General features: G+C 49.0%; 3 protein-coding genes across 8 annotated transcripts in view; 1 reads left to right on the forward strand and 2 right to left on the reverse strand.

Moving 5' to 3' along the window:
- Nucleotides 1–12,222, forward strand: part of Traf3ip3 (TRAF3 interacting protein 3) — a 28,583-nt gene extending 16,361 nt beyond the window's left edge. For 2 of the 3 annotated variants that reach the window (XM_029559451.1, XM_029559452.1), the window contains 7 exons: nt 2,015–2,155; nt 2,673–2,810; nt 5,244–5,379; nt 5,933–5,995; nt 7,554–7,610; nt 8,802–8,938; nt 10,366–12,222. In XM_029559451.1, coding sequence (XP_029415311.1) covers nt 2,015–2,155; nt 2,673–2,810; nt 5,244–5,379; nt 5,933–5,995; nt 7,554–7,610; nt 8,802–8,938; nt 10,366–10,545 — 852 coding nt within the window. In that variant the 3' untranslated portion in view covers nt 10,546–12,222. Of the gene's footprint in view, nt 1–2,014; nt 2,156–2,672; nt 2,811–5,243; nt 5,380–5,932; nt 5,996–7,553; nt 7,995–8,801; nt 8,939–10,365 lie in introns of those variants that run through there. The other variant, XM_029559453.1, reaches the window with a different exon arrangement.
- On the reverse strand, nt 11,697–13,721 carry CUNH1orf74 (chromosome unknown C1orf74 homolog). The gene is made up of 2 exons (XM_008824803.3): nt 13,584–13,721; nt 11,697–13,007 (listed from the first exon to the last, which is right to left on the reverse strand). The coding sequence occupies exon 2, from the start codon at nt 12,914–12,916 to the stop codon at nt 12,128–12,130; it is 789 nt and encodes a 262-aa protein (XP_008823025.1). The 5' UTR covers nt 12,917–13,007; nt 13,584–13,721; the 3' UTR covers nt 11,697–12,127.
- Nucleotides 13,722–16,061: 2,340 nt separating this feature from the next.
- Nucleotides 16,062–24,603, reverse strand: part of Irf6 (interferon regulatory factor 6) — a 42,641-nt gene continuing 34,099 nt past the window's right edge. For all 4 annotated transcript variants that reach the window (XM_029559454.1, XM_008824804.3, XM_017796051.2 and 1 more), the window contains exons 6-9: nt 21,623–21,781; nt 19,709–20,101; nt 18,890–19,008; nt 16,062–18,149 (exon numbers count right to left, since the gene is read on the reverse strand). In XM_029559454.1, the coding sequence (XP_029415314.1) occupies nt 17,925–18,149; nt 18,890–19,008; nt 19,709–20,101; nt 21,623–21,781 (896 nt within the window). In that variant the 3' untranslated portion in view covers nt 16,062–17,924. The remainder of the gene's footprint in view (nt 18,150–18,889; nt 19,009–19,708; nt 20,102–21,622; nt 21,782–24,603) is intronic.

The following is a 24,603-nucleotide window of genomic DNA, read 5'->3' on the forward strand; positions in this document are numbered from 1 at the left end:
TGTGCAGACAGACAGACAGACACACACACACACAGATGGACATCACAAATAAATAGAAAAAAGATTTTAAAGACAAAAAGTGGGGCTGTAGGTAGCCATGTCTCATTTGGAGTTAGAGGACTAAGGTAGTCTCCATGCACAGCTGGAATCTTCCAGAACAGTTTATATTGTCTATAGGTTTCCTGGTATACAAATTTTTTTCAATGAGAGCTACTCTATTAGCCTTTTAATAACTAAAATATGCCAGCCAAGCTTGTAAGAGACTAACATATAAACCAGAATGCCAATCTTTGTGCATTTGTTTGAGATAGGGTCTCATTTCATAGCCTAGGCTGACCTCGAACTTGTGATTGGCCTCCCAAGTGCTAGTGGCACAGCCATGACTACTGCGCCCAGCTAGTCTGTTCATTTTCACTGGAAGTGAAGCTGGCCAGTGAACTCCATGGCTAAGTCTATTAACTGGGACAATCGCCATGTATGACCTCAACCAGTCACCCCTGGCTTGGGTTTTAATGGAAATTCCAAAAACCACAGGGCATGTTCATCTATAAAAAATTTAGACATTCCCAAAGCTAAACAGAAATGACTTGTAATGATCCCTAAACCTTCATGATCTGAATTTACCCAGATGGGTAATCCAGATAGAAGTGGCTGTAAAAGCTGCCTGCTTTCTCCCAAACCACAAGACACAAAGATGAGGGGCTGGGGACGACAAGACCACCTATGAAACTGCGAATCTATGGCAGCTGTTTGTGGGTCTTTTTCCTATCCCTGAAGCCAGTAGCAAAAGGAATTTTAAAATGCAAATGTATTAACTTTAGAACCCTGGGTTTCCTAGGACTTCCTCAAGCCATGGGGTCCTTTTCACACAGCAGCAATGTGTGTCCCCTGTTCTGAAGGTGTTTCTAGTGCAGAGACATACAGCAGGCACACAGGATCTTTTTAGTGAAAATTCCAAAACACAGGACCCATTCTCATACAAATGTAAATGTGTGAATGATAAGCAGTTACTTGAGCCACTGGGGGCTGGGGTATGGAGGATTTAGTGAAGGCTTATGAGAACTGATGTGTGGGCTGTGTGCGGAGCACAGCAGGGGCAGCCAGGCACAGAGCGTGGGGGAAGGGCTATAGTAGAAGTACCCTGGCAATGGCAGAGGTCCAAGTGCAGTGCTTGGGGGACCACGGGCAGTAAACCCTAAGCAGAGGGGCCACAGAAGGAATCCTTGAGTTTTAAGTTGCCATGTCAAGGAGTGTGGACCTAACCCTTAGGGTACTGAGGAATTTACACAGGAAGTAGCATGATCAGACTTGAACCATAGAAGGAACCCTCCAACTACAAAGAAGGTCCCTGGCAATGGCAGAGGTCCAAGTGCAGTGCTTGGGGGACCACGGGCAGTAAACCCTAAGCAGAGGGGCCACAGAAGGAATCCTTGAGTTTTAAGTTGCCATGTCAAGGAGTGTGGACCTAACCCTTAGGGTACTGAGGAATTTACACAGGAAGTAGCATGATCAGACTTGAACCATAGAAGGAACCCTCCAACTAGAAAGAAGGTTCTGAGGAGAGAGGCCAAGCTTGGAGACAGGAAGACTACTGCATTAACCTATATGACAGTATTATCAGGTTCTGAATGAAAGAAGTGGTGGTGTGGTTGGAGGTGGTGTGAGGCGTCCAGGAAGCTGACAAGACTCAACGACCAACAATTACAGAGATAGGGATATAGATGGCACCCCAGCTGAAGGACTGGGAGATGTGGGATGGGCAGAGATAGTTTAGCAGGAGGCTTGTGAGACTGAGTTCTCTTTGAACATGATGGATTTCAAAAGCCCATGGAAGGCCTTAGACAGCAGAAAGCCTGGTGGTTGCCTCTTACATGGCCTGAAGGATTCTCCTGCTTAGGCAGAAGAAAAGGTCCACCAGATGGCTGGGGGGAGACCTACATTCTTTTCCTGTGTATATGCCAGCTGTCAGGCAGACAGAAGCTCAGTGTGTATTTGAATTGCCTTCAATTTACAGAAATACTCCCCTTGGGGGCTGAAAAAGGTACTGCTGGAGATGGAAGACCAGAAAAACAGTTACGAGCAGAAGGCTAAGGAGTCACTGCAGAAGGTGCTGGAGGAGAAGATGAGTGCGGAGCAGCAACTGCACAGCGCACAGGTGGGGGCGCGGTGCCTGGGGGGGCGCGGTGCCTGGGGGGGTGCGGTGCCTGGGAGGGTGCGGTGCCTGGGGGGCGCGGTGCCTGGGGGGCGCGGTGCCTGGGGGGCGTGGTGCCTGGGAGGCGTGGTGCCTGGGGGGTATGAGGTGCGTGGGGGATGCGGTGCCCTGGAGGGTATGAGGTGCCTGGGGGGGTGCAGTGCCCTGGGGGGTGTGGTGCCCTGGGGGGTTGAGGTGCCCTGGGGGGTGTGGTGCCCTGGGGGATTGAGGTCCCCTGGGGGGGTGAGGTGCCCTGGGGGTGATGTGGTGCCCTGGGGGGGATGAGGTGCCCTAGCGGGGAAGCAGTGCCCTAGGGGCTGGGGACCCACCAAGGCAGCTCTGGGGAGCAGGGGACCAGGTACACAACTCCCTGGAGCCTCATCAAATTCATCCAACGCTTTCTATTTTAAAATAAAGAAGTGCAGTTCAGTGTGCTCCTGGGGAGACACTTCCACTGGAACATTCTCCTCTCCTTCCTCAGCTGTCCCTGGCTCTGGCAGAGAAGAAGTGTGAAGAGTGGAGGAGCCAGTACGAGGCTCTGAAGGAGGACTGGAAGACCCTAGGGGCCCAGCACAGAGAGCTGGAAAGCCAACTGCACGTGCTTCAGTCCAAGCTACAGGTGTCAGGCCCTGGGCATGGGGAGAGGACAAAGGGCAGAGGGGGTGAGGTGAGAAAAGCCGTCCATGGGGGCCCCAAAGGCTGGGTGCATGTGAGCATGGAGTTCTCAGTCTTTACCCTCTGTCCCCTCTGTCTACTTTGTGCTGACTCTTTTGCCTCAGAATTGTAATTCTGAATTTAAAAATAATCCCTGCACAGCTCATGCAAAATGAACAATGTGCCCATTAGAATGACATTATCCAAATGCAAACCACCTGGCTTGCAATATTTATCAGCTTCATCAGCCTACTAATAACATAATCCAGCCCACTACCCAGACGTTGCCCCAGCAGGGCATCCAGTGCAGAACTGCCCACTAGTCTGCACACAACAAATGTCACTAATTTATTTACAGGCATTAACACATCCTTCCGACATGTTTTTTTTCTAATGTTCAATATTTTATTAGTTTATGTGTATGAGCGTACTGCCTGCATGTACGCAAGTGCACTCATTGTGCAATGCCCACAGAGGTCAGAAGAGGGAGCCAGATTCCCCTGGAACTGGAGTTAGGACAGTTATTAGCCACCATGTGAATGCTGGGAATTAAGCCAGTGCTCTTAACCACTGAGCCATCTCCCCAGCCCCCCAACATGTTTCTTAACAGATTACAGAAGACCCTTTGCATTCTCAAAAATGCCAACATTTTTAGTCCATCACTTTGGAAAAACTACTTAACCTCTTAAACCTGTTTCCTCATAAAATTGAGGATAATAGTCTTTATTTCATAGGCTTGTTGCATGGACCGAAGCCTTAGCTATCCACATCGAGTGCTTTAGTGTACTTTCTGGTAAATTTAAGTACCTGGCATGGAATAGCTATTACTTTGCATGCTACCTCCAGTCTGGGTGGAGACCTAATTCTAAGCTGAGAGTGAATCCAGTTGGACCTGTCAATCACCTAGCTAAGAGATCACCTCCCAGGAACATGGAGTCACCTAAAGTCATGCCAGAGAGATGGGAGGAATAGGTAGACCTTCAACCAGATGGTATACTTTTCCTGCCCAGAAACCACTCCCTCCCCCATGCAATGGCATGTGGCACCTCAGTCACGCTGCTGTTTTAAGCCTGCCTGCTTTCCTACTACTCAGAAAAGCCTCATCATTTTTTTTTTTTTTAAATCTTTTTCTCTCCTTTCAGATACTTGACAAAGTCTGGGCAGGCTTTCCCAGATGTGCTGGGCTTTCTCTTTCTTGAAATTTTTTCTCCCCCGCCCCGCCCACCATATGGCTGCTTGCCAAACCTCCATGCCCAACTTAATAGCATGGCCTTCTCTGCACTGCTTCTCCTCTGGAAGCTGCTAATCTGACAGCTTGCTGGTCCCGCGGCGGTTTCTTTTAAGCTCTATGAAGAGTATGTTCGTGCTTTCTTCTGGGGCCATTCTTAAGTTCTTTTATTAGCAAGACTAAGAACTTGGAGAGGGAACCCCAATTTACCAGGTAGCATGAAGCACCTCTGGTGGGGCTCCCTAGAATTTCTGGCAACATGTAGATTTCACTTACCCAAAGTGAATCTTCACTATTTCCCTGAAGCAGGGATCAGAACAGACATAACTGATGAGTGAGGGTGTGACTTTTCAAAGGGACAAACTGTCCGAGTTTGTTCTCCACTGCCGTGACAAAACACTCTGACCACTACAACTTGGGGAGGAAAGGGTTTATTCAGCTTACATCTCCCAGGTCATAGTTCATCAGGGAGCCCAAGGTAGGAACTCAGGGCAGGAACCTGGAGGCAGGAGCTGGAGCACAGGCCATGGAGGAACGCTGCTTACTGGCTTGCTCCCCTGGCCCCTGCTCAGCCTGCTTTCTTATGCAACACAGGCCCACCTGCCCAGGGGTGGCACCACCCACAGTGGGCTGGGCCCTCCCACATCACTCAACAATCAGGAACAATCGGGGCAATTCCCCGATTGAGGCTCCCTCAACCCAAGTGTGTCAAGTTGACACTAAAGCATCCAGCACACAAACCTCACTGCCACACGCAGCATCCACATCTCAAACTTTGCTCTTCTTTACATTATGCGTAAGGCAGTTCTTAGGAAAAGTGTTTTGGGGTTTTCAAACCTTAATTCTTTATGAAAAATGGCCCTAATTGTCCCTTTCTTTCAACTGACAGTGCCAGAAGTAATGAGAAAGTGAAGCATCTTGGAGTTAAGACTTGGGAAACCTTAATGTAGAGATTTGCCATGGTGTCAAATCATGTCCCTTGTGAATATCAAAACTCAAATGCTCTGTTCTAAACACTCAGAACAGAGAAGAATAAAGGAAAAGCATGTTTCCATTTCCTGACATTCCTACCTCTAAAGTTCTAGTTTTCTGTGCTTTTCTTTCCGTGGGACATGCTCCCTACCTCCACCAGCACTGACCTGCTTCTGTGCCCCCTCCTCCTCCTCACAGGGAGCAGACAGCAGAGACTCATGGATGAACCAGGCCCTCCGACTCTTAGAAAATGAGCACCAGGAGCTGCAAGCCAAGATCGAACACCTACAAGGGGACAGAGACCAACAAAGCTCCAATACTCAGGACCTGCAAGGTATGCCTGTCCTTGGAGGCCTGGGGATCATGGGAGCCATGGCTGAATGAGTTCAGAGAAAGGAGCTGGGTGGAGAGGCTTGGTCTTCATGTGTGCTTGGCCTTATAATTTCGTTTTTCCTTGAGGGAAGGCAGAGCTCTATCTTAATCATCCAGATGAAAATTAGTCTGGCCTCACTAGAGGATCTTGTGAGCTCCTCTCCAGGGCACTCCTCCAGGCCATACCACAGCTGCTCCCATATTAGTCACATGTCAGGGCAACATTCCTAATTTGAAAGGGAAAGATCAAACACAGGCAGAATGAAGGCCTCCTAGTGACAGCCAGTATGTGTGGAAGGGACCCACAAGCATGTAAACACAACCCCGAATTCAACCCAGCTCTGTGACGCACACCCTCACCATTGAGTTGTGTGGGTGCCGGTCTGCCCCTTCAGACCCAGAAGGCAGAGCAGCTTCCACTTGAGCTCAGAGTCACAGACGAGTCAGTCCCATCCTCAGGTGCCAAGCTCAGCAGCAGGGCTTGTCTGTTCTGGTTTGCATTACTTCATTTTCAGACCAACTGAAGAAGTCAGAGGAAGAAAAGCGTACCCTGGTGACCAGAGTGCAGCAGCTGCAGGGTAAGTCTCCTTCCCAAAGTCTCAAATTTGCACAGGTGGCTTTGGTATCCCTGCCCCACAAAAGGCAGTCAGAGGAGGGCTGTGGGCCCAGTCTCCGGCGGGTCCATCCAGTTCTGTGCATTCTGAGGTCCACTTCCTATGAAGTGGTGTCATCTGCATGGCTCTTCACAAGTTTGTGAGGGTTTGTTTCTGTCAGTTCTAGATCAGCATCTGTGCCTGGCTTCCCTTCTCCTGCCATGTCAGTGACAACCACCTGCATTCCCACTACAGTCGCAGTTTGTGTGTGTGATGTATGTGTGTACATGTGGGTGCCCATGCACACACACATGAAGACTGGAGAATGTTGGGTATCACTCGCTGTCATATTCCCTTGAGAAAAGGTGTCTCACTAAACGCAGAGTTCACTGTTTCCCTGGTGAGCCTCCTGTCTCTGTCCCCTTGCCCCAAATGGTGCTAAGGTTAGACACACACGTGGCCATGCCAGCTTTTTACATGGGTGCTGGGATTCTGAACTCAGGTCCTCATGTGTGCACAGCAAATGCTTTTACTGAGCTGTCTCCCAAGCCCCCAGAATCTCAGATTTTAAGAAGTATTGGGCTTTCTAAGCCAGCCCATTACCCATTCTAAATGTGCATGAACAAGTCACTTCAATCCTTCTCACTAGCAGAGGCTCAGGAAACAAAAGCACGCCCCAAGACTAAGCTGGGCACCCACACACACAGGAGACAGCAAGCACAGGTGATCCAGGATACAGTTTCCATGAAAAAATTATGTCAAGTCAGAGTGTAACTGCTCAGAAAAAAACAAAGCAGGTTAAAGGTAAAATAGTCATTGCTTTATATAAGATCACCTGGGGAAGTTTTCTTCTAAAGCAAGAGACTCAAAGACATTGTAGGAGCTGACGTAAGGATGGAATATTAGTAACCAAGTACCACGGACAGGGTGAACTAAAGAGCAGAAACTGCTTCTTCACAGTTCTAGAGGCTGCAATCCAGAGTCAAGGTGTCAAGTAAGGTGTCAGTAGGGCTGGCTCCTGGGAGTCCAAGGGAAGGCCCTGCTCCAGGACTCTGGCTGGCAGACGGCCTTCTTCTCATGTGTCTTCACAAGAACACCAGTTACATGGACTAGAACCCACTTCGGTGGCCTTATTTTTACCTGAGTACCTTATACAGACCCCCCCGCCACCAACTCCAAGAAAGGCCACATTCTGAGGTACTAGGGGTAAGGACTTCAACACACACACACCAAAAAAAAAAAAAAATTTGGGGGGGGCCTTTTTGAAACAAGGTCTCTCTGTGGCCCCAGGTAGCCTGAACTTGCTATGTAGCAGACTAGGTCAGCCTTGAACTCACAGAGATTTACCTGCCTCTGCCTCCCAAGTGCTGGGACTAAAGGTGTGTGCCACCACACCCAGCAACACAAAAATTGTGAGTAGCAAAATTCAATCCATAAGAGATGGGAACTCATGTTAACAACTGTGGTCCTGGGTCAAGGTCTGGAATGAGGGCCTCCGCGGTAAGCCTGCCAGCACAGATAAGCTCCTTCTGTCTCCCAACAGGTCTGCTTCAGACTCAGTCCTTACAGCTTCAAGAACAGGAGAAGCTCTTAAAGAAAGGTCAGCAAACTTACTCCCACAAATTCTAAACACTGCTTTCTTTATCTGCCTAGAGGCTGGGGAATGGACTACATGACTTCTTGGGGTCCCACCCATTTCTGGAAGTCTGTGAAGTCAGGGAGGTAGGGGAATTGTGAGGACTGATCCTTGGAGAACACTTTAGTCAACCTTCTATGCTGAGAGGTGTATAAACTGTGAAAAAGGACTGAGACTTTCTCTGAAAACATGTCTATGTTGAACATTTCAATAAATTGATTTTGAACTCAGGATTTCATGTCAGTTTTTACATACTTAACAAACCACACCAAACTTCTCAGCCCAAACCTCGCAGCCTGCGTGCTTAGCCCACATCAGTCTGTTGCCCAGGCTTCCTAAGGACTCATCAGTCCCATGGAACACCAGAGGCTCCTCCACAACACGCAGCCTTTTGTTTTCTCCTTACACCCAGAAAGTAGAATGCAGAAGGCGGAAATAATTATTATGCACACACAGTATGGATAAGAAAATAAAGGTCTCAGCTGGGTGTGGTGGCACCCACCTTTAATCCCCCCACTTGGGAGGCAGAGGCAGAAGGATCCCAGTAAGACTCAGGCCAGTCTGATCTACATAGTAAGTTCTAGGCCAGCTAAAGCTATGTAGTATAAGACCCTGTCTCAAACAAAACAGAAAAAACAAGGAAGGAAGCAAAGGTCTGTGGTCATACAAATTCAGGTCAGAGATGAAATGATAGCCCAGAACTTGAGTCCTAGTTCAGTGCTCTTTTCACTGAAACTAGGACTATAAAATTGCTGAAAATCCATCTTTAATAACACATATTCTAGGATGACTGCTATTTTCAGTCTTTGAAAGGATACAAAGAACACAGAGTTATACAAAAGCCTTCTGCAAACCTGTTTGACAAATTAGATGACACATAATGAAAGAATTTCAATTAATAAGCATTTACTGAAAGTATCAGATCAAGGCTATGGATTCAAAGAAAAATAAGATGCCAACCTTGACCCCAAGTTCAAACCCCAGCTGTGTCTAGACTGTAGGACACAATGCAAGTTCTTTAATCCAGAATGTTGTCTGTTCAGTGGAGCCAAGGACAAACCCACCTTTTCCACTCTCCCCGCTTAGCGTTCTCACCGAGCAGTAGGGTCAGTCTCAGAAAAGGGCCCATCACTGAGAATCTGGCTGCTTTTTTAGATCAGGCTTTGCCTGTGTGGAATCCAAAGCTCTCCCACAATGAAGTGGAACCTGAGGGTACAGGGAAGGAGAAAGACTGGGCGCTCAGAGACCAGCTGGAAAAGATGACTTCTCAGCTTCAGGCCAAGGAAAAGGAGGTGAGACAGCGACCTGAGATTATGAAGGCTCATCTACATTGTGAGAGTTCTTCCAGATTGAGAGGGCTCTCATTGAGGGTTCATCTAGACTGTAAAGGGTCATCTAGACTATAAGACCTCATTCATACTGTGAGGGCTCATCTATACTACGAGGACTAATTCAGACTATGAGGGGTTCATCTAGACTGTGAAAGTTCATCTAGATTGTGAGGGCTCTTTTAGATTGTGAGAGGTCATCCAGATTGTAAGGGGTTCATCAAGATGAGAAAGGTTCATGTAGTGTAAGAGGTTATCTAGACTATGAGGGCTAATTCAGATTGTGAAGGTTAATTCAGATTGTAAGGGCTCACCCAGATTGTGAGTTCTTCTAGACTGTAAGGGGCTCATGCAGATTGAAGGGCTCATCTAGACTGAGGACTCAAGATACTGAGGGCTCATCTGGATTGTGAAAATTCATCCAGATTATGAGGGGGTTATCCAAAGTTTGAGGGGCTTATTCAGATTGCAAAGAATATGTCTAGATGTAAAAGTTCATCAGGTTTGCGAGGGGCTCAGCCACAAGTACAGGGAAGCACGGTAGGCAGCTGGAAAGCAGGCACTTCCAGGATTGGACTGTCTGGACACCCCACCCACAGGTGCTTACTTGCCTTTATAAGCCCTGCTTTTGGGTTCATTTCTCCATCTTTTTCCTTCTTAATTTATCGCAGGCCTTATTCCAGGTTATACTGGTTGCCTTTTAGAAGACCAACTGGAATGCAAATACATTTGAAAAACACATTAAGCTTCTCAAATTCTGTCACATACTAAGTATCATAAAGATTCACACAGTCTTTTAAATAGCAAACACTTCCCTAGGAACATAATCCCAAACATGCATACCTCTAGAAGTACCTAGAGGCAGCTAGCTCCCAAGAAAAGACTTGTCCTCCAAATACTTATGGGCCTTTTGTGCTGTAAGAACTTTTTTAATATCCCCACTTACAAAGCACTTGCACAAACAGTATCACATAAAAGCATTTACATGTACTGGGGCCAGTGAAAAGGTTCAGTAAGTAAAGATGCCTGCCACCAAGCCTGACGACCCAAATTCAATCCCCAGGACACACAGAGTAGGAGAGACTTCACTGCCGAAAGTTGTCCTCTGACTTCCACACATGCATACGTGTATGCGTGCGCATGTACAAAATAATGTAAAGGTTTTTAAAGCATTTCCACATATAAAATGAAATATATGCAACACAACCGATCAGTTAACTCAGCATATTCAGAGAAATTATGTGAGCTGATAGGAAGACAAACTGAAATTTCAGAGAAAGGCTGGGGAGAGTAGTTTACTCAAAACGAGTGAAGGAGTACAGTACCCAGGCAGGCCTCTTCCTGGTCGGTTCCAGACCCAACTGATGACACTTTGCTGCTGTTCTTCCCAGTGCAAAGAGCTGCATTCAGAGTTAGACAACCTCAGTGATGAGTACCTCTCCTGTCTGCGTAAGCTACGGCACTGTCGAGAAGCGATGAACCACAAGCAGGACCTGCCTCCCAGAGTAAGAGTGTCCAGCCTCCTCTCTAGCCCAATGGTGGTGGGAGGCCTGTCTGAAGCCCAGTCTTAGGGACAAAATGCATCAGCCCACACCAACAGCTGTTCATCCTGTCCCACTCCACCTGATTTACTGTGTTGGCAATCCAGCAACCATGAAGGAAAACATATCTCCCAAATCCACACCCAATTTTCATGGCACTCAGGTCTGGAAGGAAAAACGGTGAAGTGGGCATCCTTACTCCAAAAGCTGCCCTGTTCTGGAGCCAGAACTTATTAAGCAAGTATAAACACGATGCTCAGAAATTTTCAGATGATTCTGGAGCATTTGGGATTCAGTTTTTTAAATTAAGTCTGCTCAACTGGTAAAGTCTGCAAATATTACAAAATGCAAAAAACTCTAAAACTTGAAGCACTCCTAATCATAAATTTCAGATAAGGGACGCTTCACTACATTAGTTAAGTATGAAAGGGTTCGATTTCCAGCACCCACATGGTGGCTATGAACCGTCCTTAACTCCAGTTCCAGGGGAATCCGAAGCCCTCTTCTGACCTCCACGGCATTGCATGACAAGGGTGCACTCACATACATGCAGGCAATACATTCATACACATAAAATAAAAATACTTTTTTTTTTGTAAAAAAAGACACTTTTAATCGATTGTGAACACAATGACAAGGGCAGAGGGAGCAGAGCAGTACTGAGACACATGAGTACTATTGGCTGAGTTATTTTCCATCTTCGATGATGCCTATCAGCATTTAAATGTCTGTCCCTACTGGAGTAGAGTCACTAGGCCACTAGTAAACTGGTTTTATCTCAAGGGAGGTGACAGAAAGTAGAGGACACTGAAGCAGGAAAGGTCCCTTTCTTCCACCAGCCCAAGGTTTCACACTGGGCTAGAACACCAAGGACTAGTCCTAACCCTATTCTCTCTAACCTACTCATGGCTGCTCTCTCCTGTCTCCACCTCCTCCACACAGAGGCAATGTGGCCAGTGGCTCCCGGTACTGATGGTGGTGATCGCTATAGCACTGGCAGTGTTCCTGACCAACAAAGACGACCTGATGATATGAGCAACTTGGTAACAGCCCAAACTGCAAACAACTCTGTGAAGAACTCAGATTTCAGTACTTCCCAACTTGGATTTTCCCTCAAAGTGAATCAGATTCCTGGTTTTATTTTTTTTACCCTGCTATAAATAAACTTGACCTTATCAGACTATTCCTTGAACTGTTTATTCCTAAAAGGTACATCACAGCCTGACACTTAAGCATGTGACCAAGTGTTCTAATCCAATGAGAGGGATATAAATACGCAAACACACAAAGTCCTCCTTTCCAGTGAGGCACTCTGTGCTTGGGGCAGGCCACCACCCAAGGGTGTACTGTTTATCCTCCGCAATCTGCCTTTCCCCAGTGTCTCCTTCCTTCTATCTCATAGTCAGTGAAAACTAGGCTAGGCACCTCTGCTAGGTCCAGAGGAGCTCCTGGAACAGAAACAGAAACCACTACTGTCAGCACCCCCAGCCCTGTTCACATATAGAGTCGATTGATAGGGCAGCATTCTTCCTGGGACACTTGGGATGACTCTGGTTGCATCTTTGGCCAGGGACAGGCACGTATGGAACACCTTCTCCACAGGCAGAAGCAGTCAGAGGGCCACAGCAGGCAGAGTGACTACCTCTGAGGAGATGTTGAGGTCAGCAAAGTCATTCTGAATTGTAAACCGGGCTCTGAGGTCCTTCTCCCAGGAACTCAAAACACCTCTCAGGGCTGGGACTAAACTCTCCGGGACACTAAAGGAATAGAGGCGCACTGTGCGGTGACCTGGCAGCCATGACATCTGGGCAGTGAATATGCGCAGTGGGGTCAAGGCTAGACAGTTGTCATCTCCCTGGTCCAGGCGAAACGTGTAAGAGGCAGGATAGCCCAAGAGGATCCCAAAGGCAGTGCAGAGGTTCCAGTGTGAGGCGGGCAGCTGGCTGGGGGAGGCTCCTCGGGACCCGTCCCTCTGCAGCCCTTCAAAGTGAGCGGAGATCTGGGCCAGGAGGGCCTTCACGTCCTGACGCTGCTCCACTGCACACACGCACGGGTGGGGCTGGGACTTGGAGACGTCCACAAGGACTACAGCCCCACACAGCGCCTGCTTCAGGCGCTCACGCACATGCTCGAGACTGACCACTAGGACGCTCTCTCCCACCTCAAGGATGTGCAAAGCCCGGGTCGGGAAGCCCAGCCTCTGGAGTTCCTCCAGGTAGCTCTGGAGCGCTGGTGCCCCCGCACAGCTGCAGTCCTGGAGCACAGCTGGCTTCAGCCCCCTGGCCACCGCCAGCACCTCTGCAGCCAGGTGCAAGCAGGCAGCTCGGGCCGGTGTTCTCCCTCCAGGGCCCAGGGTCCGCCGGGCGGCTGCCACCAGTTGCTGGGGGCTTGGTGCTGACATTAGACCATGAGAAACAGATGCCCCGCCTCCCTGCTGGCCACTGGGTCACACCCTGGCTGCCCCGAGTCACATGGCTTCCAGCACTTGAAGCCTGCGAACAAAGCGGTATGGGCAAGTTGTCAACAGTCTGGATAGGTCCCCGTCACCATCAAGACAGGTGGCCAACTCCATCAAGACAAGAAGATGGTAACCAAGTCCATCAAGATGGTCCCGGTCACTATCAAGACGGGTGACCGACTCCATCAAGACGGGCCCCCATCACCACATGCATCACCTCTGGCTGCGCCTCTACATTTTAAAGGCGCGGGTGGTGGCTCCGACCTGGAGGCTGAGAGCGCAGCCCGCCACGCCGCAGAACCGCCCTGGGGCGGAACGCCAGGCTCCCAGGAGGCAGTGCGCGCAACGGCCTCGAGCTCCAACCGCTGGGCCGTCCCTACTCCGGGGACGGACCGAGGAGAGCTGAGCCGGGGCGGAAGCGCCACGTTAAGCCTCGTCCTCCTTCTGACGCGCTGCCCGGACACGCACTCAGACAGACACGACCAGAGCGCCACACAATTCTCCCTCGCAGACCCTGGGCTCCCACTTCCGCCGCAGATTCGCGGGAGCAAGAAGTCCTTCCGGTCCCCTGCCAGCAGGCTGCACCGCGACCCGCCAGCGCGCGCCTCACCTCAGCACTGAGAAAACCCCGGCGCGCAGGAACGGGCCCCGCCTATCTCAGCCGTCCGTGACGTCATTCAGTCCAAGGGAGAGAGCGGCGTAGAATATCGGAAGTACAGCCGTCTGGGACCCGCCCCTTCCGGTCAGGCACGCCATCTACAAGCGCCGAGGGGCGGAACTGGGCGAGAGGATCGGGAGAGGGACTGAAATGAATGCGGGAGAATGGGGAACTGGGGGTGAGGGGCAGAAGTGGGCAGGAGGATCCGGAGAGGAGCGGAAGTGGGGGGCGGGAGATTGGGAAGTCAGGCTGAGGGGCGGAAGTGGGCGGGAGGATCGGAAGGGCGGAAGTGGGGAGCGGGAGATTGGGGACTCGGGCTGACGCGTGGGAGTGGGGCTTGGGACTCCGGCTTCCGGCGCCGGGCTGTACCTCCCGTCCTGGAGTTGGTGGCGGTGGAGGCGCTCGCCGGGAGGCTGGCGCTGGGTCGCGGCATTAAGACAGGACGAGTCGTTCCTCCCAGACAAGCCCCTCGGAGCAGCCGGCGTCTGCGGGTTCTTTAGGTCCCTAAGCCCTAAACTTGAGCATGAGCACTGGGCTCTTTCCTTATTTGTCCGTGCGCATGCGTAGCCTGCCTTTGGGCGGGTTCCGAGAACCGAGCGGGTCACCAGCCTGACGCTTTCACCTGCTGACCCTTCGCACTGGCCCACTGTTCTTAGTTCATTATTTTGTTTTATACAACGTCTCGTGTAGCCCAGGCTGGCCTGAAATGCGACTTCAACTGGATTGAACCAGTTTCATGCATGCTAGGCAGCACTCTACCACCCAAGCTGTAACCCGGCCCTTGCGTTTTCAGTCTTATGGCCCAGACTTTGGAGGTATCTGTCGCGTTGCACCAGGCAGCCCCATCTTCGTGGAGCTCAAGCCTGAGTCCAGTTTGCTGATGGATTTTAAAGATTCATTTTCATCTGTGTATGTCGACACCCAGGAAGCCCAGAAGAGGGGTCGGAGCCCATGGAGCTGGGGTTAGAGGCGGTTGTGAGCTTCAGGACATGGGTACTGGGAAAGGAACGTAGGTCCGAGCCTGGAACTCTATGTAGACCAGGCTGGCCATCATCTCTCCGTGTCCCTAATGCTGGTAATTAAAAGTGTGCACCACCACAACTGCCTGTTTCGCTTTTTGAGAGAAGGCTGGCCTCAGACTCTCGAGTGTTAGGGTTAGAGTCTTTACCACTGTGCCTGGCCATTTGCAGATTTCAAATGAGAAGATCCAGAGGCATGTGGAAGGAAGTGTTGACGTGGAAATTAATGTCTTTTTAAGGACCTGTGATTTAACCCACACCATACAGGGAAAGCTTGGGAAGAAATGGCCCCAGTTTCTGGGCAGCAGGATGGGGACCTGTGCTGGAAGTTTCACGCCTCACTAGATCTACTTTGGTGGCATCTTGAGACTGAAAAGGACCCGCATGTGCGAAGAACAAGTTGTAGGGCCTTACCAGCCTGACTTGGGTTCTTAGTTCAAAGGGAATTCAGATACTGGAAACTGATAAAAACCAGTCCTCTGTATTTTTTCATTCCCATGTTCATTTTACTTCCCCATGGTAGTTAGCGATAAATCTCCATTGGAAGACATAGTTTGTTTATTACAACACATATATTTGAGAACACACTGTGTATCAGACACTATTAAAGACCTGGCAGGTAGATTCCAAGACATACAATTTCTACTCTTAAGCAGGGAAGGACACAGGCAGGCAGGACAGAGATGGGGAGCAGTTTACACAGGACGTGGTTATTTTGAAAGTTGAACATAGAACTAAGGACCTAATTACATGGAAACCAAGACAGATTCAACACTTGCCTTCCCAGTTTATCTCTAGTGTGTTCTTTCTACCTTTGAACTAATCTAATGTGATAGAGTGCCATGAGGAAAAGGACGAGCTGAAGAAACTTCTTTCTGAGTCAAGGTTAAGGCAAGGGAAGAGTCAGCGGGGAGCAGCAGGAGACAGAGCCCCAGGAAAGGAAGGGTACCTGGCGTCAAAGAAGTTCTGAAGATGACAAAAGGAGATCCCAGTACTCCAAAAAAGATTCAAAGCAAGGCCGAAACTGTCTAGTTAAGAGCACATAAAACCATTCATCCCTGACACCAGCTTTCCCAAAAGCTCAGTCCTTGGCACTTCAGAACACTGTTTTCAACATCCTGCCAGCTAGCTCTTTATCTGGTCTTCCCTAACAGCCTGTTAACATTTCACAGAGGGAAAGGGAAAAGCCCATAGTCAACAGCTGTCCTCCCACTTTCCCTATAATGGGTTATTTCTGGGAGGGGGGGTCTTTTTGAGACAGGGTCTCCCTGTAGCCCCAGCTGTCCTGGAACTCACTATGTAGACCAAGCTGGCCTTGAACTCACAAAGATCCGCCTGCCTCTTCCTCCCCAGTGCTGGGATTAAAGGCGTGCACCACCACGCCAGGCTATAATGGGTTATTTTTAACTGAGCTCCCAGATACAGGTGGAGCAGCCACACATCATGACTGAATTTCACACTTCAACAAAATGATGATGCCCCACACCCTGGAAAAGCTTAGTCTTTGTGATTCCTGGTCTCTAAAAGCCCAACATGAAGTTCGGCACCTTTTACCTAGGTTTTTTTTTTTTTAAGTTAGCATACAAAGAGCTTTACTGTGACGTTTTCATAATATATATTATTAGACTTGGTTCTTATTCACACATCCCCACCCTTCCCAAGCCGCCCAGATTTCTCCTGGCCATACGTCTAATAATCCCTGATAGACCCTTAAAACAAAGCTTAAACATTCTAAATAAGTTGTGCCCACTCTTGTAGTTGAGGTTTCAGATTTTTACAATAAATCTAGCCAGACTTTCAGTGACTTGAAAAGTAGGAGGTGCTACTCTGGGTTTAAGGGTAGCAGACCACACGGGCTTCCTCCCTATGACCTGAGGTATTCAGTCTAGCCTATGACTAGAGATAAGTATCTGGTTTTCCCTTTTGGTTGTGGAATTAACATTATGTACCATTTCATCTTAGAGACACAAGGGGCAGAGGCAGAACAGAAGTAGGTGAAGCAGACACGGAGAGATAGCTGTGTTCTAGGGTACTGTTCACCTTCCTTGGTCACAGCCAGACTCCTCCCCTGCTAAGGGAGATGAACAGGTTTGAGCCTCTACCAGAAGAGTGCGCCCAGCCCTTCACCCTGGCCTTAACACACTCAACACCTCATTTTTCCTAACTGAAAAACCAAACGATAGGAAGACTGAGAAGTCTTCAGCCAGGTGTGGCCTTTGATCCCAGCACTCGGGAGGCAGAGGCAGGGGGATCTCCGTGAGTTCAAGGCCAGCCTGGTCTACATAGTGAATCCAGGATAGCTGGGGCTATAGGGAGACCCTGTCTCAAAAAGACCAAAAAAAAAAAAAAGAAAAGAAAAGAAGTCTTCAAGCAAGAAACATCCCTTTTGAGGCAGAATATATCCTCCATGCCCAGCCCCCTCAGGTCATCTTCAGAGAAGGAAATGAGAGAGCTCCTACATCTGAGTCCACTGCTGAGTCATGTGTGCCTGTCTGAGACACACACACACACACACACACACACACGGCAGCATGTGAGTGGTGACAAGGTAAACACCTGACAGCCATTCTTGCACAGAATCCCTGGGCTTCTGTGCCACCAGTTCACCTTCCACACTCAGTTTATGAGCCTTCACTCCACAGGCCAGATGACTTTCAGACTTTGGCACTCATTTCTATTTGGTTCCTAAGCAACCAGTTAGCACTTCTCTTCCCCCAACAGGGAGCCAGCTTACTCTACTAGCAGAACAGGTCAGAGCTCAATCCTGGACAGATCAGTGCTTGAGGGAACTTTGATGAAAGCAAGAAAACAAAACCAAAGAAGGTCTAAGAACAAAAGGCAGAAGGTCCTGTTCCAGGCAGTTGTCTTATGCAAGTACAGGAAAGTAACTAAGCCAGAGTTTTATAGCTAAATGCAATTTTAGGCATCATTCCAAACCTTATTTATTTACAAGTGATACATCTGAAGCCCAGATGTTAAGTGGCCTGTTTAGGGTCACCTTGGAAGTAACTCTGCAGCTAGAATCCCGGTGTCCAAACTCCCAGAACAGATCTCTCCTACACCATACTACCATGGAAGGTTTCAAAAGAAAAGGAAATCTCCTGAAGGATGATTTCTCGATAAATCAACTTTTAAAACTAGGCATATTTGGAGAGCCATGGACTTCTAATGTTAGAGGGAAAGATTTAAAAGTTGGTTGAATCCGAATAATAAAAAAAATCCTTATGTACAATATAAAAAAGAGAGAGAAGGAGGACACAGATGGCAGTCACGATCACTGGGCGGGCAGTGCAGGGGGCAACTGCATGTTGGGGGTGGGCTGCATGGGCTGCCAGCTCTCCTGGGTTTGAAGGATTCGATATAACTGCTTGAGCTGAGCGACGATGTTGTCTTTGATGTCTGGAGTGGAGATCTGCAGGCGGACACTGCCACTGTCAAAGGATCGTGTGAAATCACCAGAAAACATCTCGTAGATCATCCGAGCCACTACCGGGATGACCTGCTCAGGACAGAGTACATACTGAGGAACAGGTGTTTTCAAGTAGTAAGAGGCCTGAAGAAGAACCACTGAGACCCTAGGCAGCCCCTCCCACCCTAACTTCTAGATACGGGGTACACCTCCAGCTCTGCAGACCATCTGGTCAAGCTTCACTCTAGAAGTTGGGTCAATTCAAGGTAAGGAACCTATATACCACAGAATCATATCACATGCCTATATAAATGGATGCTTACTTAGCAAAACTTCAACTGACTTCCGCCTGTCTCATTGCACAACTCAGGCGCAACCCCAAGTGGCCTTGCTGCCAATCCTAGAACAAGCTTATGTTTAAGAAGAGATGAAGCCAGGCGTGGTGGTACGCACCTTTAATCCCAGCACTTGGGAGGCAGAGGCAGGCGGATCTCTGTTAAGTTCCAGGCCAGCCTGTTCTACATAGTGAGTTCCAGGCCAGCTGGGGCTACCCAATGAGACCCTGTCTCAAACAAACAAAAAGATAACACAAGTGCAATGGCCTTCATGGTTAGCAAGACCCTAATGTCAATAGAGAATGAAAGGTCAGGCCTCCCTTAAATCATTCACCCATGTTGAGGAGGAAGCGGTCACCATGGTTCTACTGTGCGAAACTTGAGTCTGCTGCTGCACAGACGGGATTAACACACACCTGCTGTATGCTCAACCAGGACTCCTCCCAGACCAGGAGCACTGGAAAAAGAGTTGCTGACACACTCTTTTCTCCTCACCTGAACCAGAATGAGCTTCCTCTCCGGGGGCTTCCCATCCGGCCACTCTTCCCCGAAGCACAGGTAGATCTCAAAAGGGGGCTGCTTCTCTACCTGCCCTTTCTGGTGGGCAATGAGCTCTGCAGAAGGTGGAAGAGACTTGCAGGTCATTCTCCGTCTGTCAGTAACTGTTGTCTTCTATGCAGCCCTGCTGCCAGCAGCAGCCACCAGCTACATGTAGCTACTAATTTTAAGTGAAATAACTCCTTGGTGACATCAGTCACACATTCTCAGTGATACATGTGGTCAGGGGTTACCAGCTCAGCACCAAAACACAACTGTGTTCCAGTATTTCAGAGGGCTCTGTTGTATACTGCTGATGTAGACCTGGGGTTCAAACCACATCGCAAATTTATGTCTCAAGACTTTTCCTAAACTTGCCCCCTTAACCACTCAAGTATTCCCTAAAAGAAAAGCATATGTATTCTGCTGACTGTGATGAACAAGGTCACCTTCCAAAGTGAAACAAGCTGACTACAGTTGGGGGGAGGGGAGTGTTGGCAAGATTGTCTTTCTTCTGCTCCTGAAGGAGCCATAACCAACCTAAAAGCAGCTTCCAAGCAGCCAGCTTTGGAGTGGGACTCCCTTCGTCACTGCCTGAATTATTGTCCTATCTTAGAGTCAAGGCTTTCTTCTTTGACTTCCTCCACAAGAAATTCCTTAGTTAAAATTCTTTTACTGTGCCAGGACAGCTTAGGAAGCAAGGGGGGACGAAGAGAGGGAAGGAGAAAACCCTCCAGGGGGCAAGTCCCACCACCAACCTTCTACAAGCAGACTCACCACTCAGAAATGTCTCCAGACAGAACAGCTTGACCTTCTTCTGTCTCTCAATCAGGTTGGGAGCAGCAAGAGATGGGGCACACGGCCCTGACCAGTATACCTTGCACTGGCACAGCCTTATGGCGTAAATGGCATGCCCGCTGACCTCCAGGATCAGTCCTCTGTCCATGACGTCCAGCAGCTTGCTGGTGAACAGCCTCTGCTTCTCATTGGTGACATGCTCTGGCCCCGGGAACTTGACCTGCTCCAGGCTGACAGGACCGAAGAGCTCCTCCTGGTCAGGCATGGGCCCCAGGTCCCCATAGAAGAGCCGGCAGCCCTGGGGATTGCTCACTGTCATGGTCTGCCCATACTCCTTCCCACGGTACTGAAACTTGATGTCCAAGTCAGTCACTGCAAGGTGAGAGATGACAGTGAGTCCTGGTGCCCTGCTTTGTTGTCCCCAAGACTCCCGAGTCCACCAAGATCAAGCCATCCTTCAGCCAACTTTCAGGAAAGTCAATGCAATGCAATGTCCACACACCCTGGGAGCAGAGTTCAGGACCTTCTAGAGTAGCTCTGCCCTTGCAATAGTTAGCCTTCCTGCAATACAGGCAGCTGTCCACACACCCTGGGAGCAGAGTTCAGGACCTTCTAGAGTAGCTCTGCCCCTCACCACACCCTCAAACAGGGCAAGAACTTAGCTCTGCACAGTGCTGGTCCTGGTATTCCAGGTCACACAAAATTAAAGATACGCTGGCAATATTTGCAGGGAGAATGGCAAGACTGCTCCCTCCAACACAGTTGCCAAGGCCACAACATCTCCTGAGCCATATGTGACTGATGTTACCAAGGAGCTAATACTTAACGTTAACAGCCACATGTGGCTGCTGTACTGTGCAGCATGAACGATGATGTCCACTGAACACATGTAGAACGATCACCCAACCGAATCCTCACCACAGGCACTGCAAGGAGCTAAAAGCTACAGCGTCTGGGTTGCATTTCACTTTCCTTTCTTCCTTTCTTTTCTTTTTTGAGGCAGGGGCTCAGGTAGTCCAGGCTAGACTTGAATTCACTATGTAGCTGAGGATGGCCTTGAACCACTGATTCTTCTGCCTCCACCTCCTGAGTACTGGGATTACAGGTTGTATGCCAGTACGCCCTATACGGCACTGGGACCAAAACCAGAGCCTCCTGATTGCTAGGCAAACACTCTACCAATTGAGCTTCATCCCCCAGCCCTATGTCTTGCTTTTTAAAACAAGAAGCATTACCAAGCCATCTTTCTGAAAACCAGGTGTTAGCATGCACGGTGAACCTGTGCTAACGCATGCTACGTTAGGAAGGGAGCTCATTGAGAAGTCCGTTTGCACCCAGTAAGTCTCCACTGACCCCAACAGGCCTTGGCAAAGCTACTCAGCCTCTTGGACAAGAGTTTAGATTCACCCCCCACCATGTAGAGAGTGAAAGGTGACAGGGTAGTAACACTGATCGTTCAAGAGTGCCCCTAAAGCTCCTCAAAATCAAGAGCTTCCATGACCAGATCCATGGCCTATAACTTCCCTGTCTTACAGGAGGCCTGTCACTAAATCCCCAAGCCCCACAATGGTGAGTAATCTGCAGCTCTGGCCAATCAGAACAGCTGCATGGGCAAGACATATGGGCCCATGTTTCTTTACTTCCCTGGTGACTCACAGCCCGTGAGCAGACATAGGTGGGGCAGATAGCTCTTCTACATATAGCAAAGAAATGAAGGCAGAGGGGGTGGGGATGTGACTTGGTGGCTAGGCAAGGGCCTAGCATGCAAGAGGCCCTAGGTTCAACTGCCTGCAGTGCAGGAAAAGAGAAAAGGAGGCAGAAGGCACAGGAAAGGCTGAGTAAGAGAAGATAACAGGAGATGAAGCCCCAGCTACAAAGAGCAGGTTCACATACTTGGGAGAGAGCTGATCCACAGCTCCGGAGAGCTGTAGAAGGGCTGAATGGGTGCCTGTGGCACCTCCATCTCCAGGGGCTCCGTTTTGGGCCACACTGCTTCAGGGCTGCAGTTGCCCACACTGCAGTTGCCCACACTGGCAGGTGCCATGGGAGAGCCTAGAATAAAAGAATGTGGATGAGTACACAGGGCATACACGGTACCTGTCAGAGACTGAACAAGCAAGGTCAGCAGACAGGAGTCCAACACTGAACTGGCGATGTCCCCCAGCCCAGCAGTGACCCCCATGACTTCAGACAGTAAGGCCCGCTCCTGCTGGCGATGTCCCCCGGCCCAGCAGTGACCCCCATGACTTCAGACAGCAAGGCCCGCTCCTGCTGGCGATGTCCCCCGCCCCAGCAGTGACCCCCATGACTTCAGACAGCAAGGCCTCCTCCTGCTCCCTTGTCACCCCTCTCCCATGGACGCGCGGCTCCAAAAATCTTTATTTGCAAAAGATCAGCATAGAGAAAAGTGAGTTTTCCCTGGGAATTAAACTGAAAGACGCTCTTCTACAAAATCTGTACAATGATGAAATGTCTTCCATAAGGTGAACTCAGCTGAATCAGCCAATTAGCTTCAAGTATTCATGTACAAATGTTCTGATTTAGTTATTTTTTTTATTTTATGTGTATGAGTGTCTTGCCCGCGTGTGTCTAAGTGCACCCATGTCATGCAAAGTCCACAGAGGTCAAAGAAGGCATCAGATTCCCCTGGAACTAGAGTTACAGACAATTGTTAGCTGCCATGTGGGTGCAGAGAATCAAACCTAGGTCTTCTGCAAAAGCAGCTGAGCCATCTCTCCAGCCCCATCAGATGTTCTATTAAAGCAAACAAATGTATTTTACAATCATAGACTGTCTGGAAGGAGAACTGGCAAGATGGCTCAGTGGGTAAAGAAAGGTGCTTGCTGTCAAGCCTGACAACCTGAGTTCGATCCCCAGTACTTACATGGGAAAAGGAGAGGACAATCCTGCAAGCTTTCCTCTGACCACATATGTATTGTGATGCATGCATGTGTACATACATATATAATTAAGTAAATGTAATTTAAAAGTTAAAATGTCTGGCTGGTATCAATACTCAAGACCCTAAGCCAGATTTGTCTCCTCTAGGGAATGAGCTAGAAAAGTTCAGGGACAAAACACAAGGAGAGCCTTTCAATTGATTATCTTCTTAAACTAGTATAAACTTGAAACCATGTTAAAGTGCTATTTATTCAGCAGTATCCAACTGAAGCTTTTTAAGGAAGAGAATGAAAACCCTAATCCTCAACAGGCATGGTGGTGCACACCTATCATCCCAGCACCCAGGAGGCTGAGGCAGAAGGATCACTGGTGTCAAACCAACTTGGACTTATGTGGGAAGGCCAGCAAGACCTATCTCAAAAAACCAAAACCAAACAAACAAAAGGAAACCCCAACGCTGTCCGCCCCCCCACCCATAAAGTCAGCTTGCCCCAGGGAGGTCTCTCCTCCCGGCCCCATGTCCCAGGCAGCTGTTCCTCCATAACTATTCTTCTTCTGCCCAGCAGCTCAGAAATCACAGAGGCCAACGTCGGAGTCTTTGCGCTTAAGTCTGGTAAATCTAAGACCCATTTTACATTTTTGTTTTTAATGTGTGTTCTGCAACTCTCCAAAAGAGATTCAAGGTGACCTAAAACATGAGGGTGCACAGCATTTGTTTCAATGAAACATGAACAGAAATAAGTCAGGATCCTGGAAACAGGACATCCAAGGGCTGAGCACAGAATGAGCTGTCAAGAGAAAGGGCCCCATATTCCAGACATCAAACTCTTTCATTTGTTTTTATTTTTTGTTTTTTGAGATAGGGTCTCACGTATAGCCCTGGCTGACCTGGAACTGTAGGTTCCACCCTCACTCTGTAGACCAGGCTGGCCTCAAACTTGTAGTGCCCCTCCTGCCTCTGCCTCCTGAGTTTTGGAATTTCAAGCATGCACTGCCACACCAGACTCAGATGTCCAACTGTTAAATTTTCACTAAGTAGGAGCATAACATGTGGTTACACTGGCCAGAAGATCTCCACGAAAGTTCTCTTTATCCACATTGACAAAAATCCAAATAGCAGATAAGTGAAGGAGGGCAACTGACAAAGGGTCATTTCTTGATTCTACACAGGACTCCGAAATCCTAAAGTTAGCATCTTAGTATACTGAACTGTCTAGGTAGCACAAGCTATTTCATCTGATCTGCGGAATACAGATGACGTAGAAACTGGACACGCGTCATCCCACCAGGTGCCTCTTGGTGCACAGACACGGTGAGAACGCTGCAGAGGGCAGTCCAGGTATCAGGACACGATTGGTCTCCTCAGACAAGCAGCCGGAGGTTCAAAGCCTGCTGTACCACAGCAGGTCCCAATCCCTCAACTCATCGTTCCTAGAAAGCTGAATCTAAAACCCATAAAAGCCAGGTGGAGTACCATACACCTTTGATCCCAGCACTCAGGAGGCAGGCAGGGGATCTCTGGAAGTTTTAAGACCCAATCTCAAAAACAAAACAAAACTGTAACAGAGGCCACAGCTGCAGCAAGGCCATTAGGTGTCACCCACCTGGCTGATGAGTCACAGCAGTTTTCCTGTTTCCTTTTTCTCTTTGTCTTTTTTGGGGGGTGGAGGTAATATTGGCCAAAGCCTAGACTTACACCCCTAACACTTTCTTTGGGCTTTCTTACGCTTTCCTTGAAGCAACCCCACTCCTCCCACAGTGTGGCTGCTCATCCACCCCCTGGATGATCGCCATTGCTGGCTTCAATCAAATGGCATCACTTTCTCCCTTCTTGTCCATCTCCCTCCTCTGCACATCTGCTGGAATTTACAGCTTGCCTATCCTGGGAGTTTTCTCTTTTTTTGTTTGTTTTTTTTGAGGCAGGGTCTCCCTGTAGCACCAGTTGACCTGGAACTCACTAAGCAGACCAGGCT

The sequence above is a fragment of the Nannospalax galili genome, unplaced genomic scaffold (genome assembly GCF_000622305.1).
Source record: "Nannospalax galili isolate Female #2095 unplaced genomic scaffold, S.galili_v1.0 scaffold648, whole genome shotgun sequence".
Taxonomy (NCBI): Eukaryota; Metazoa; Chordata; class Mammalia; order Rodentia; family Spalacidae; genus Nannospalax; species Nannospalax galili.

Excerpts from the sequence above, each read along its gene's own strand:
- CUNH1orf74 (XM_008824803.3), bottom strand. The coding sequence starts at position 12,916 with ATGTCAGCACCAAGCCCCCAGCAACTGGTGGCAGCCGCCCGGCGGACC.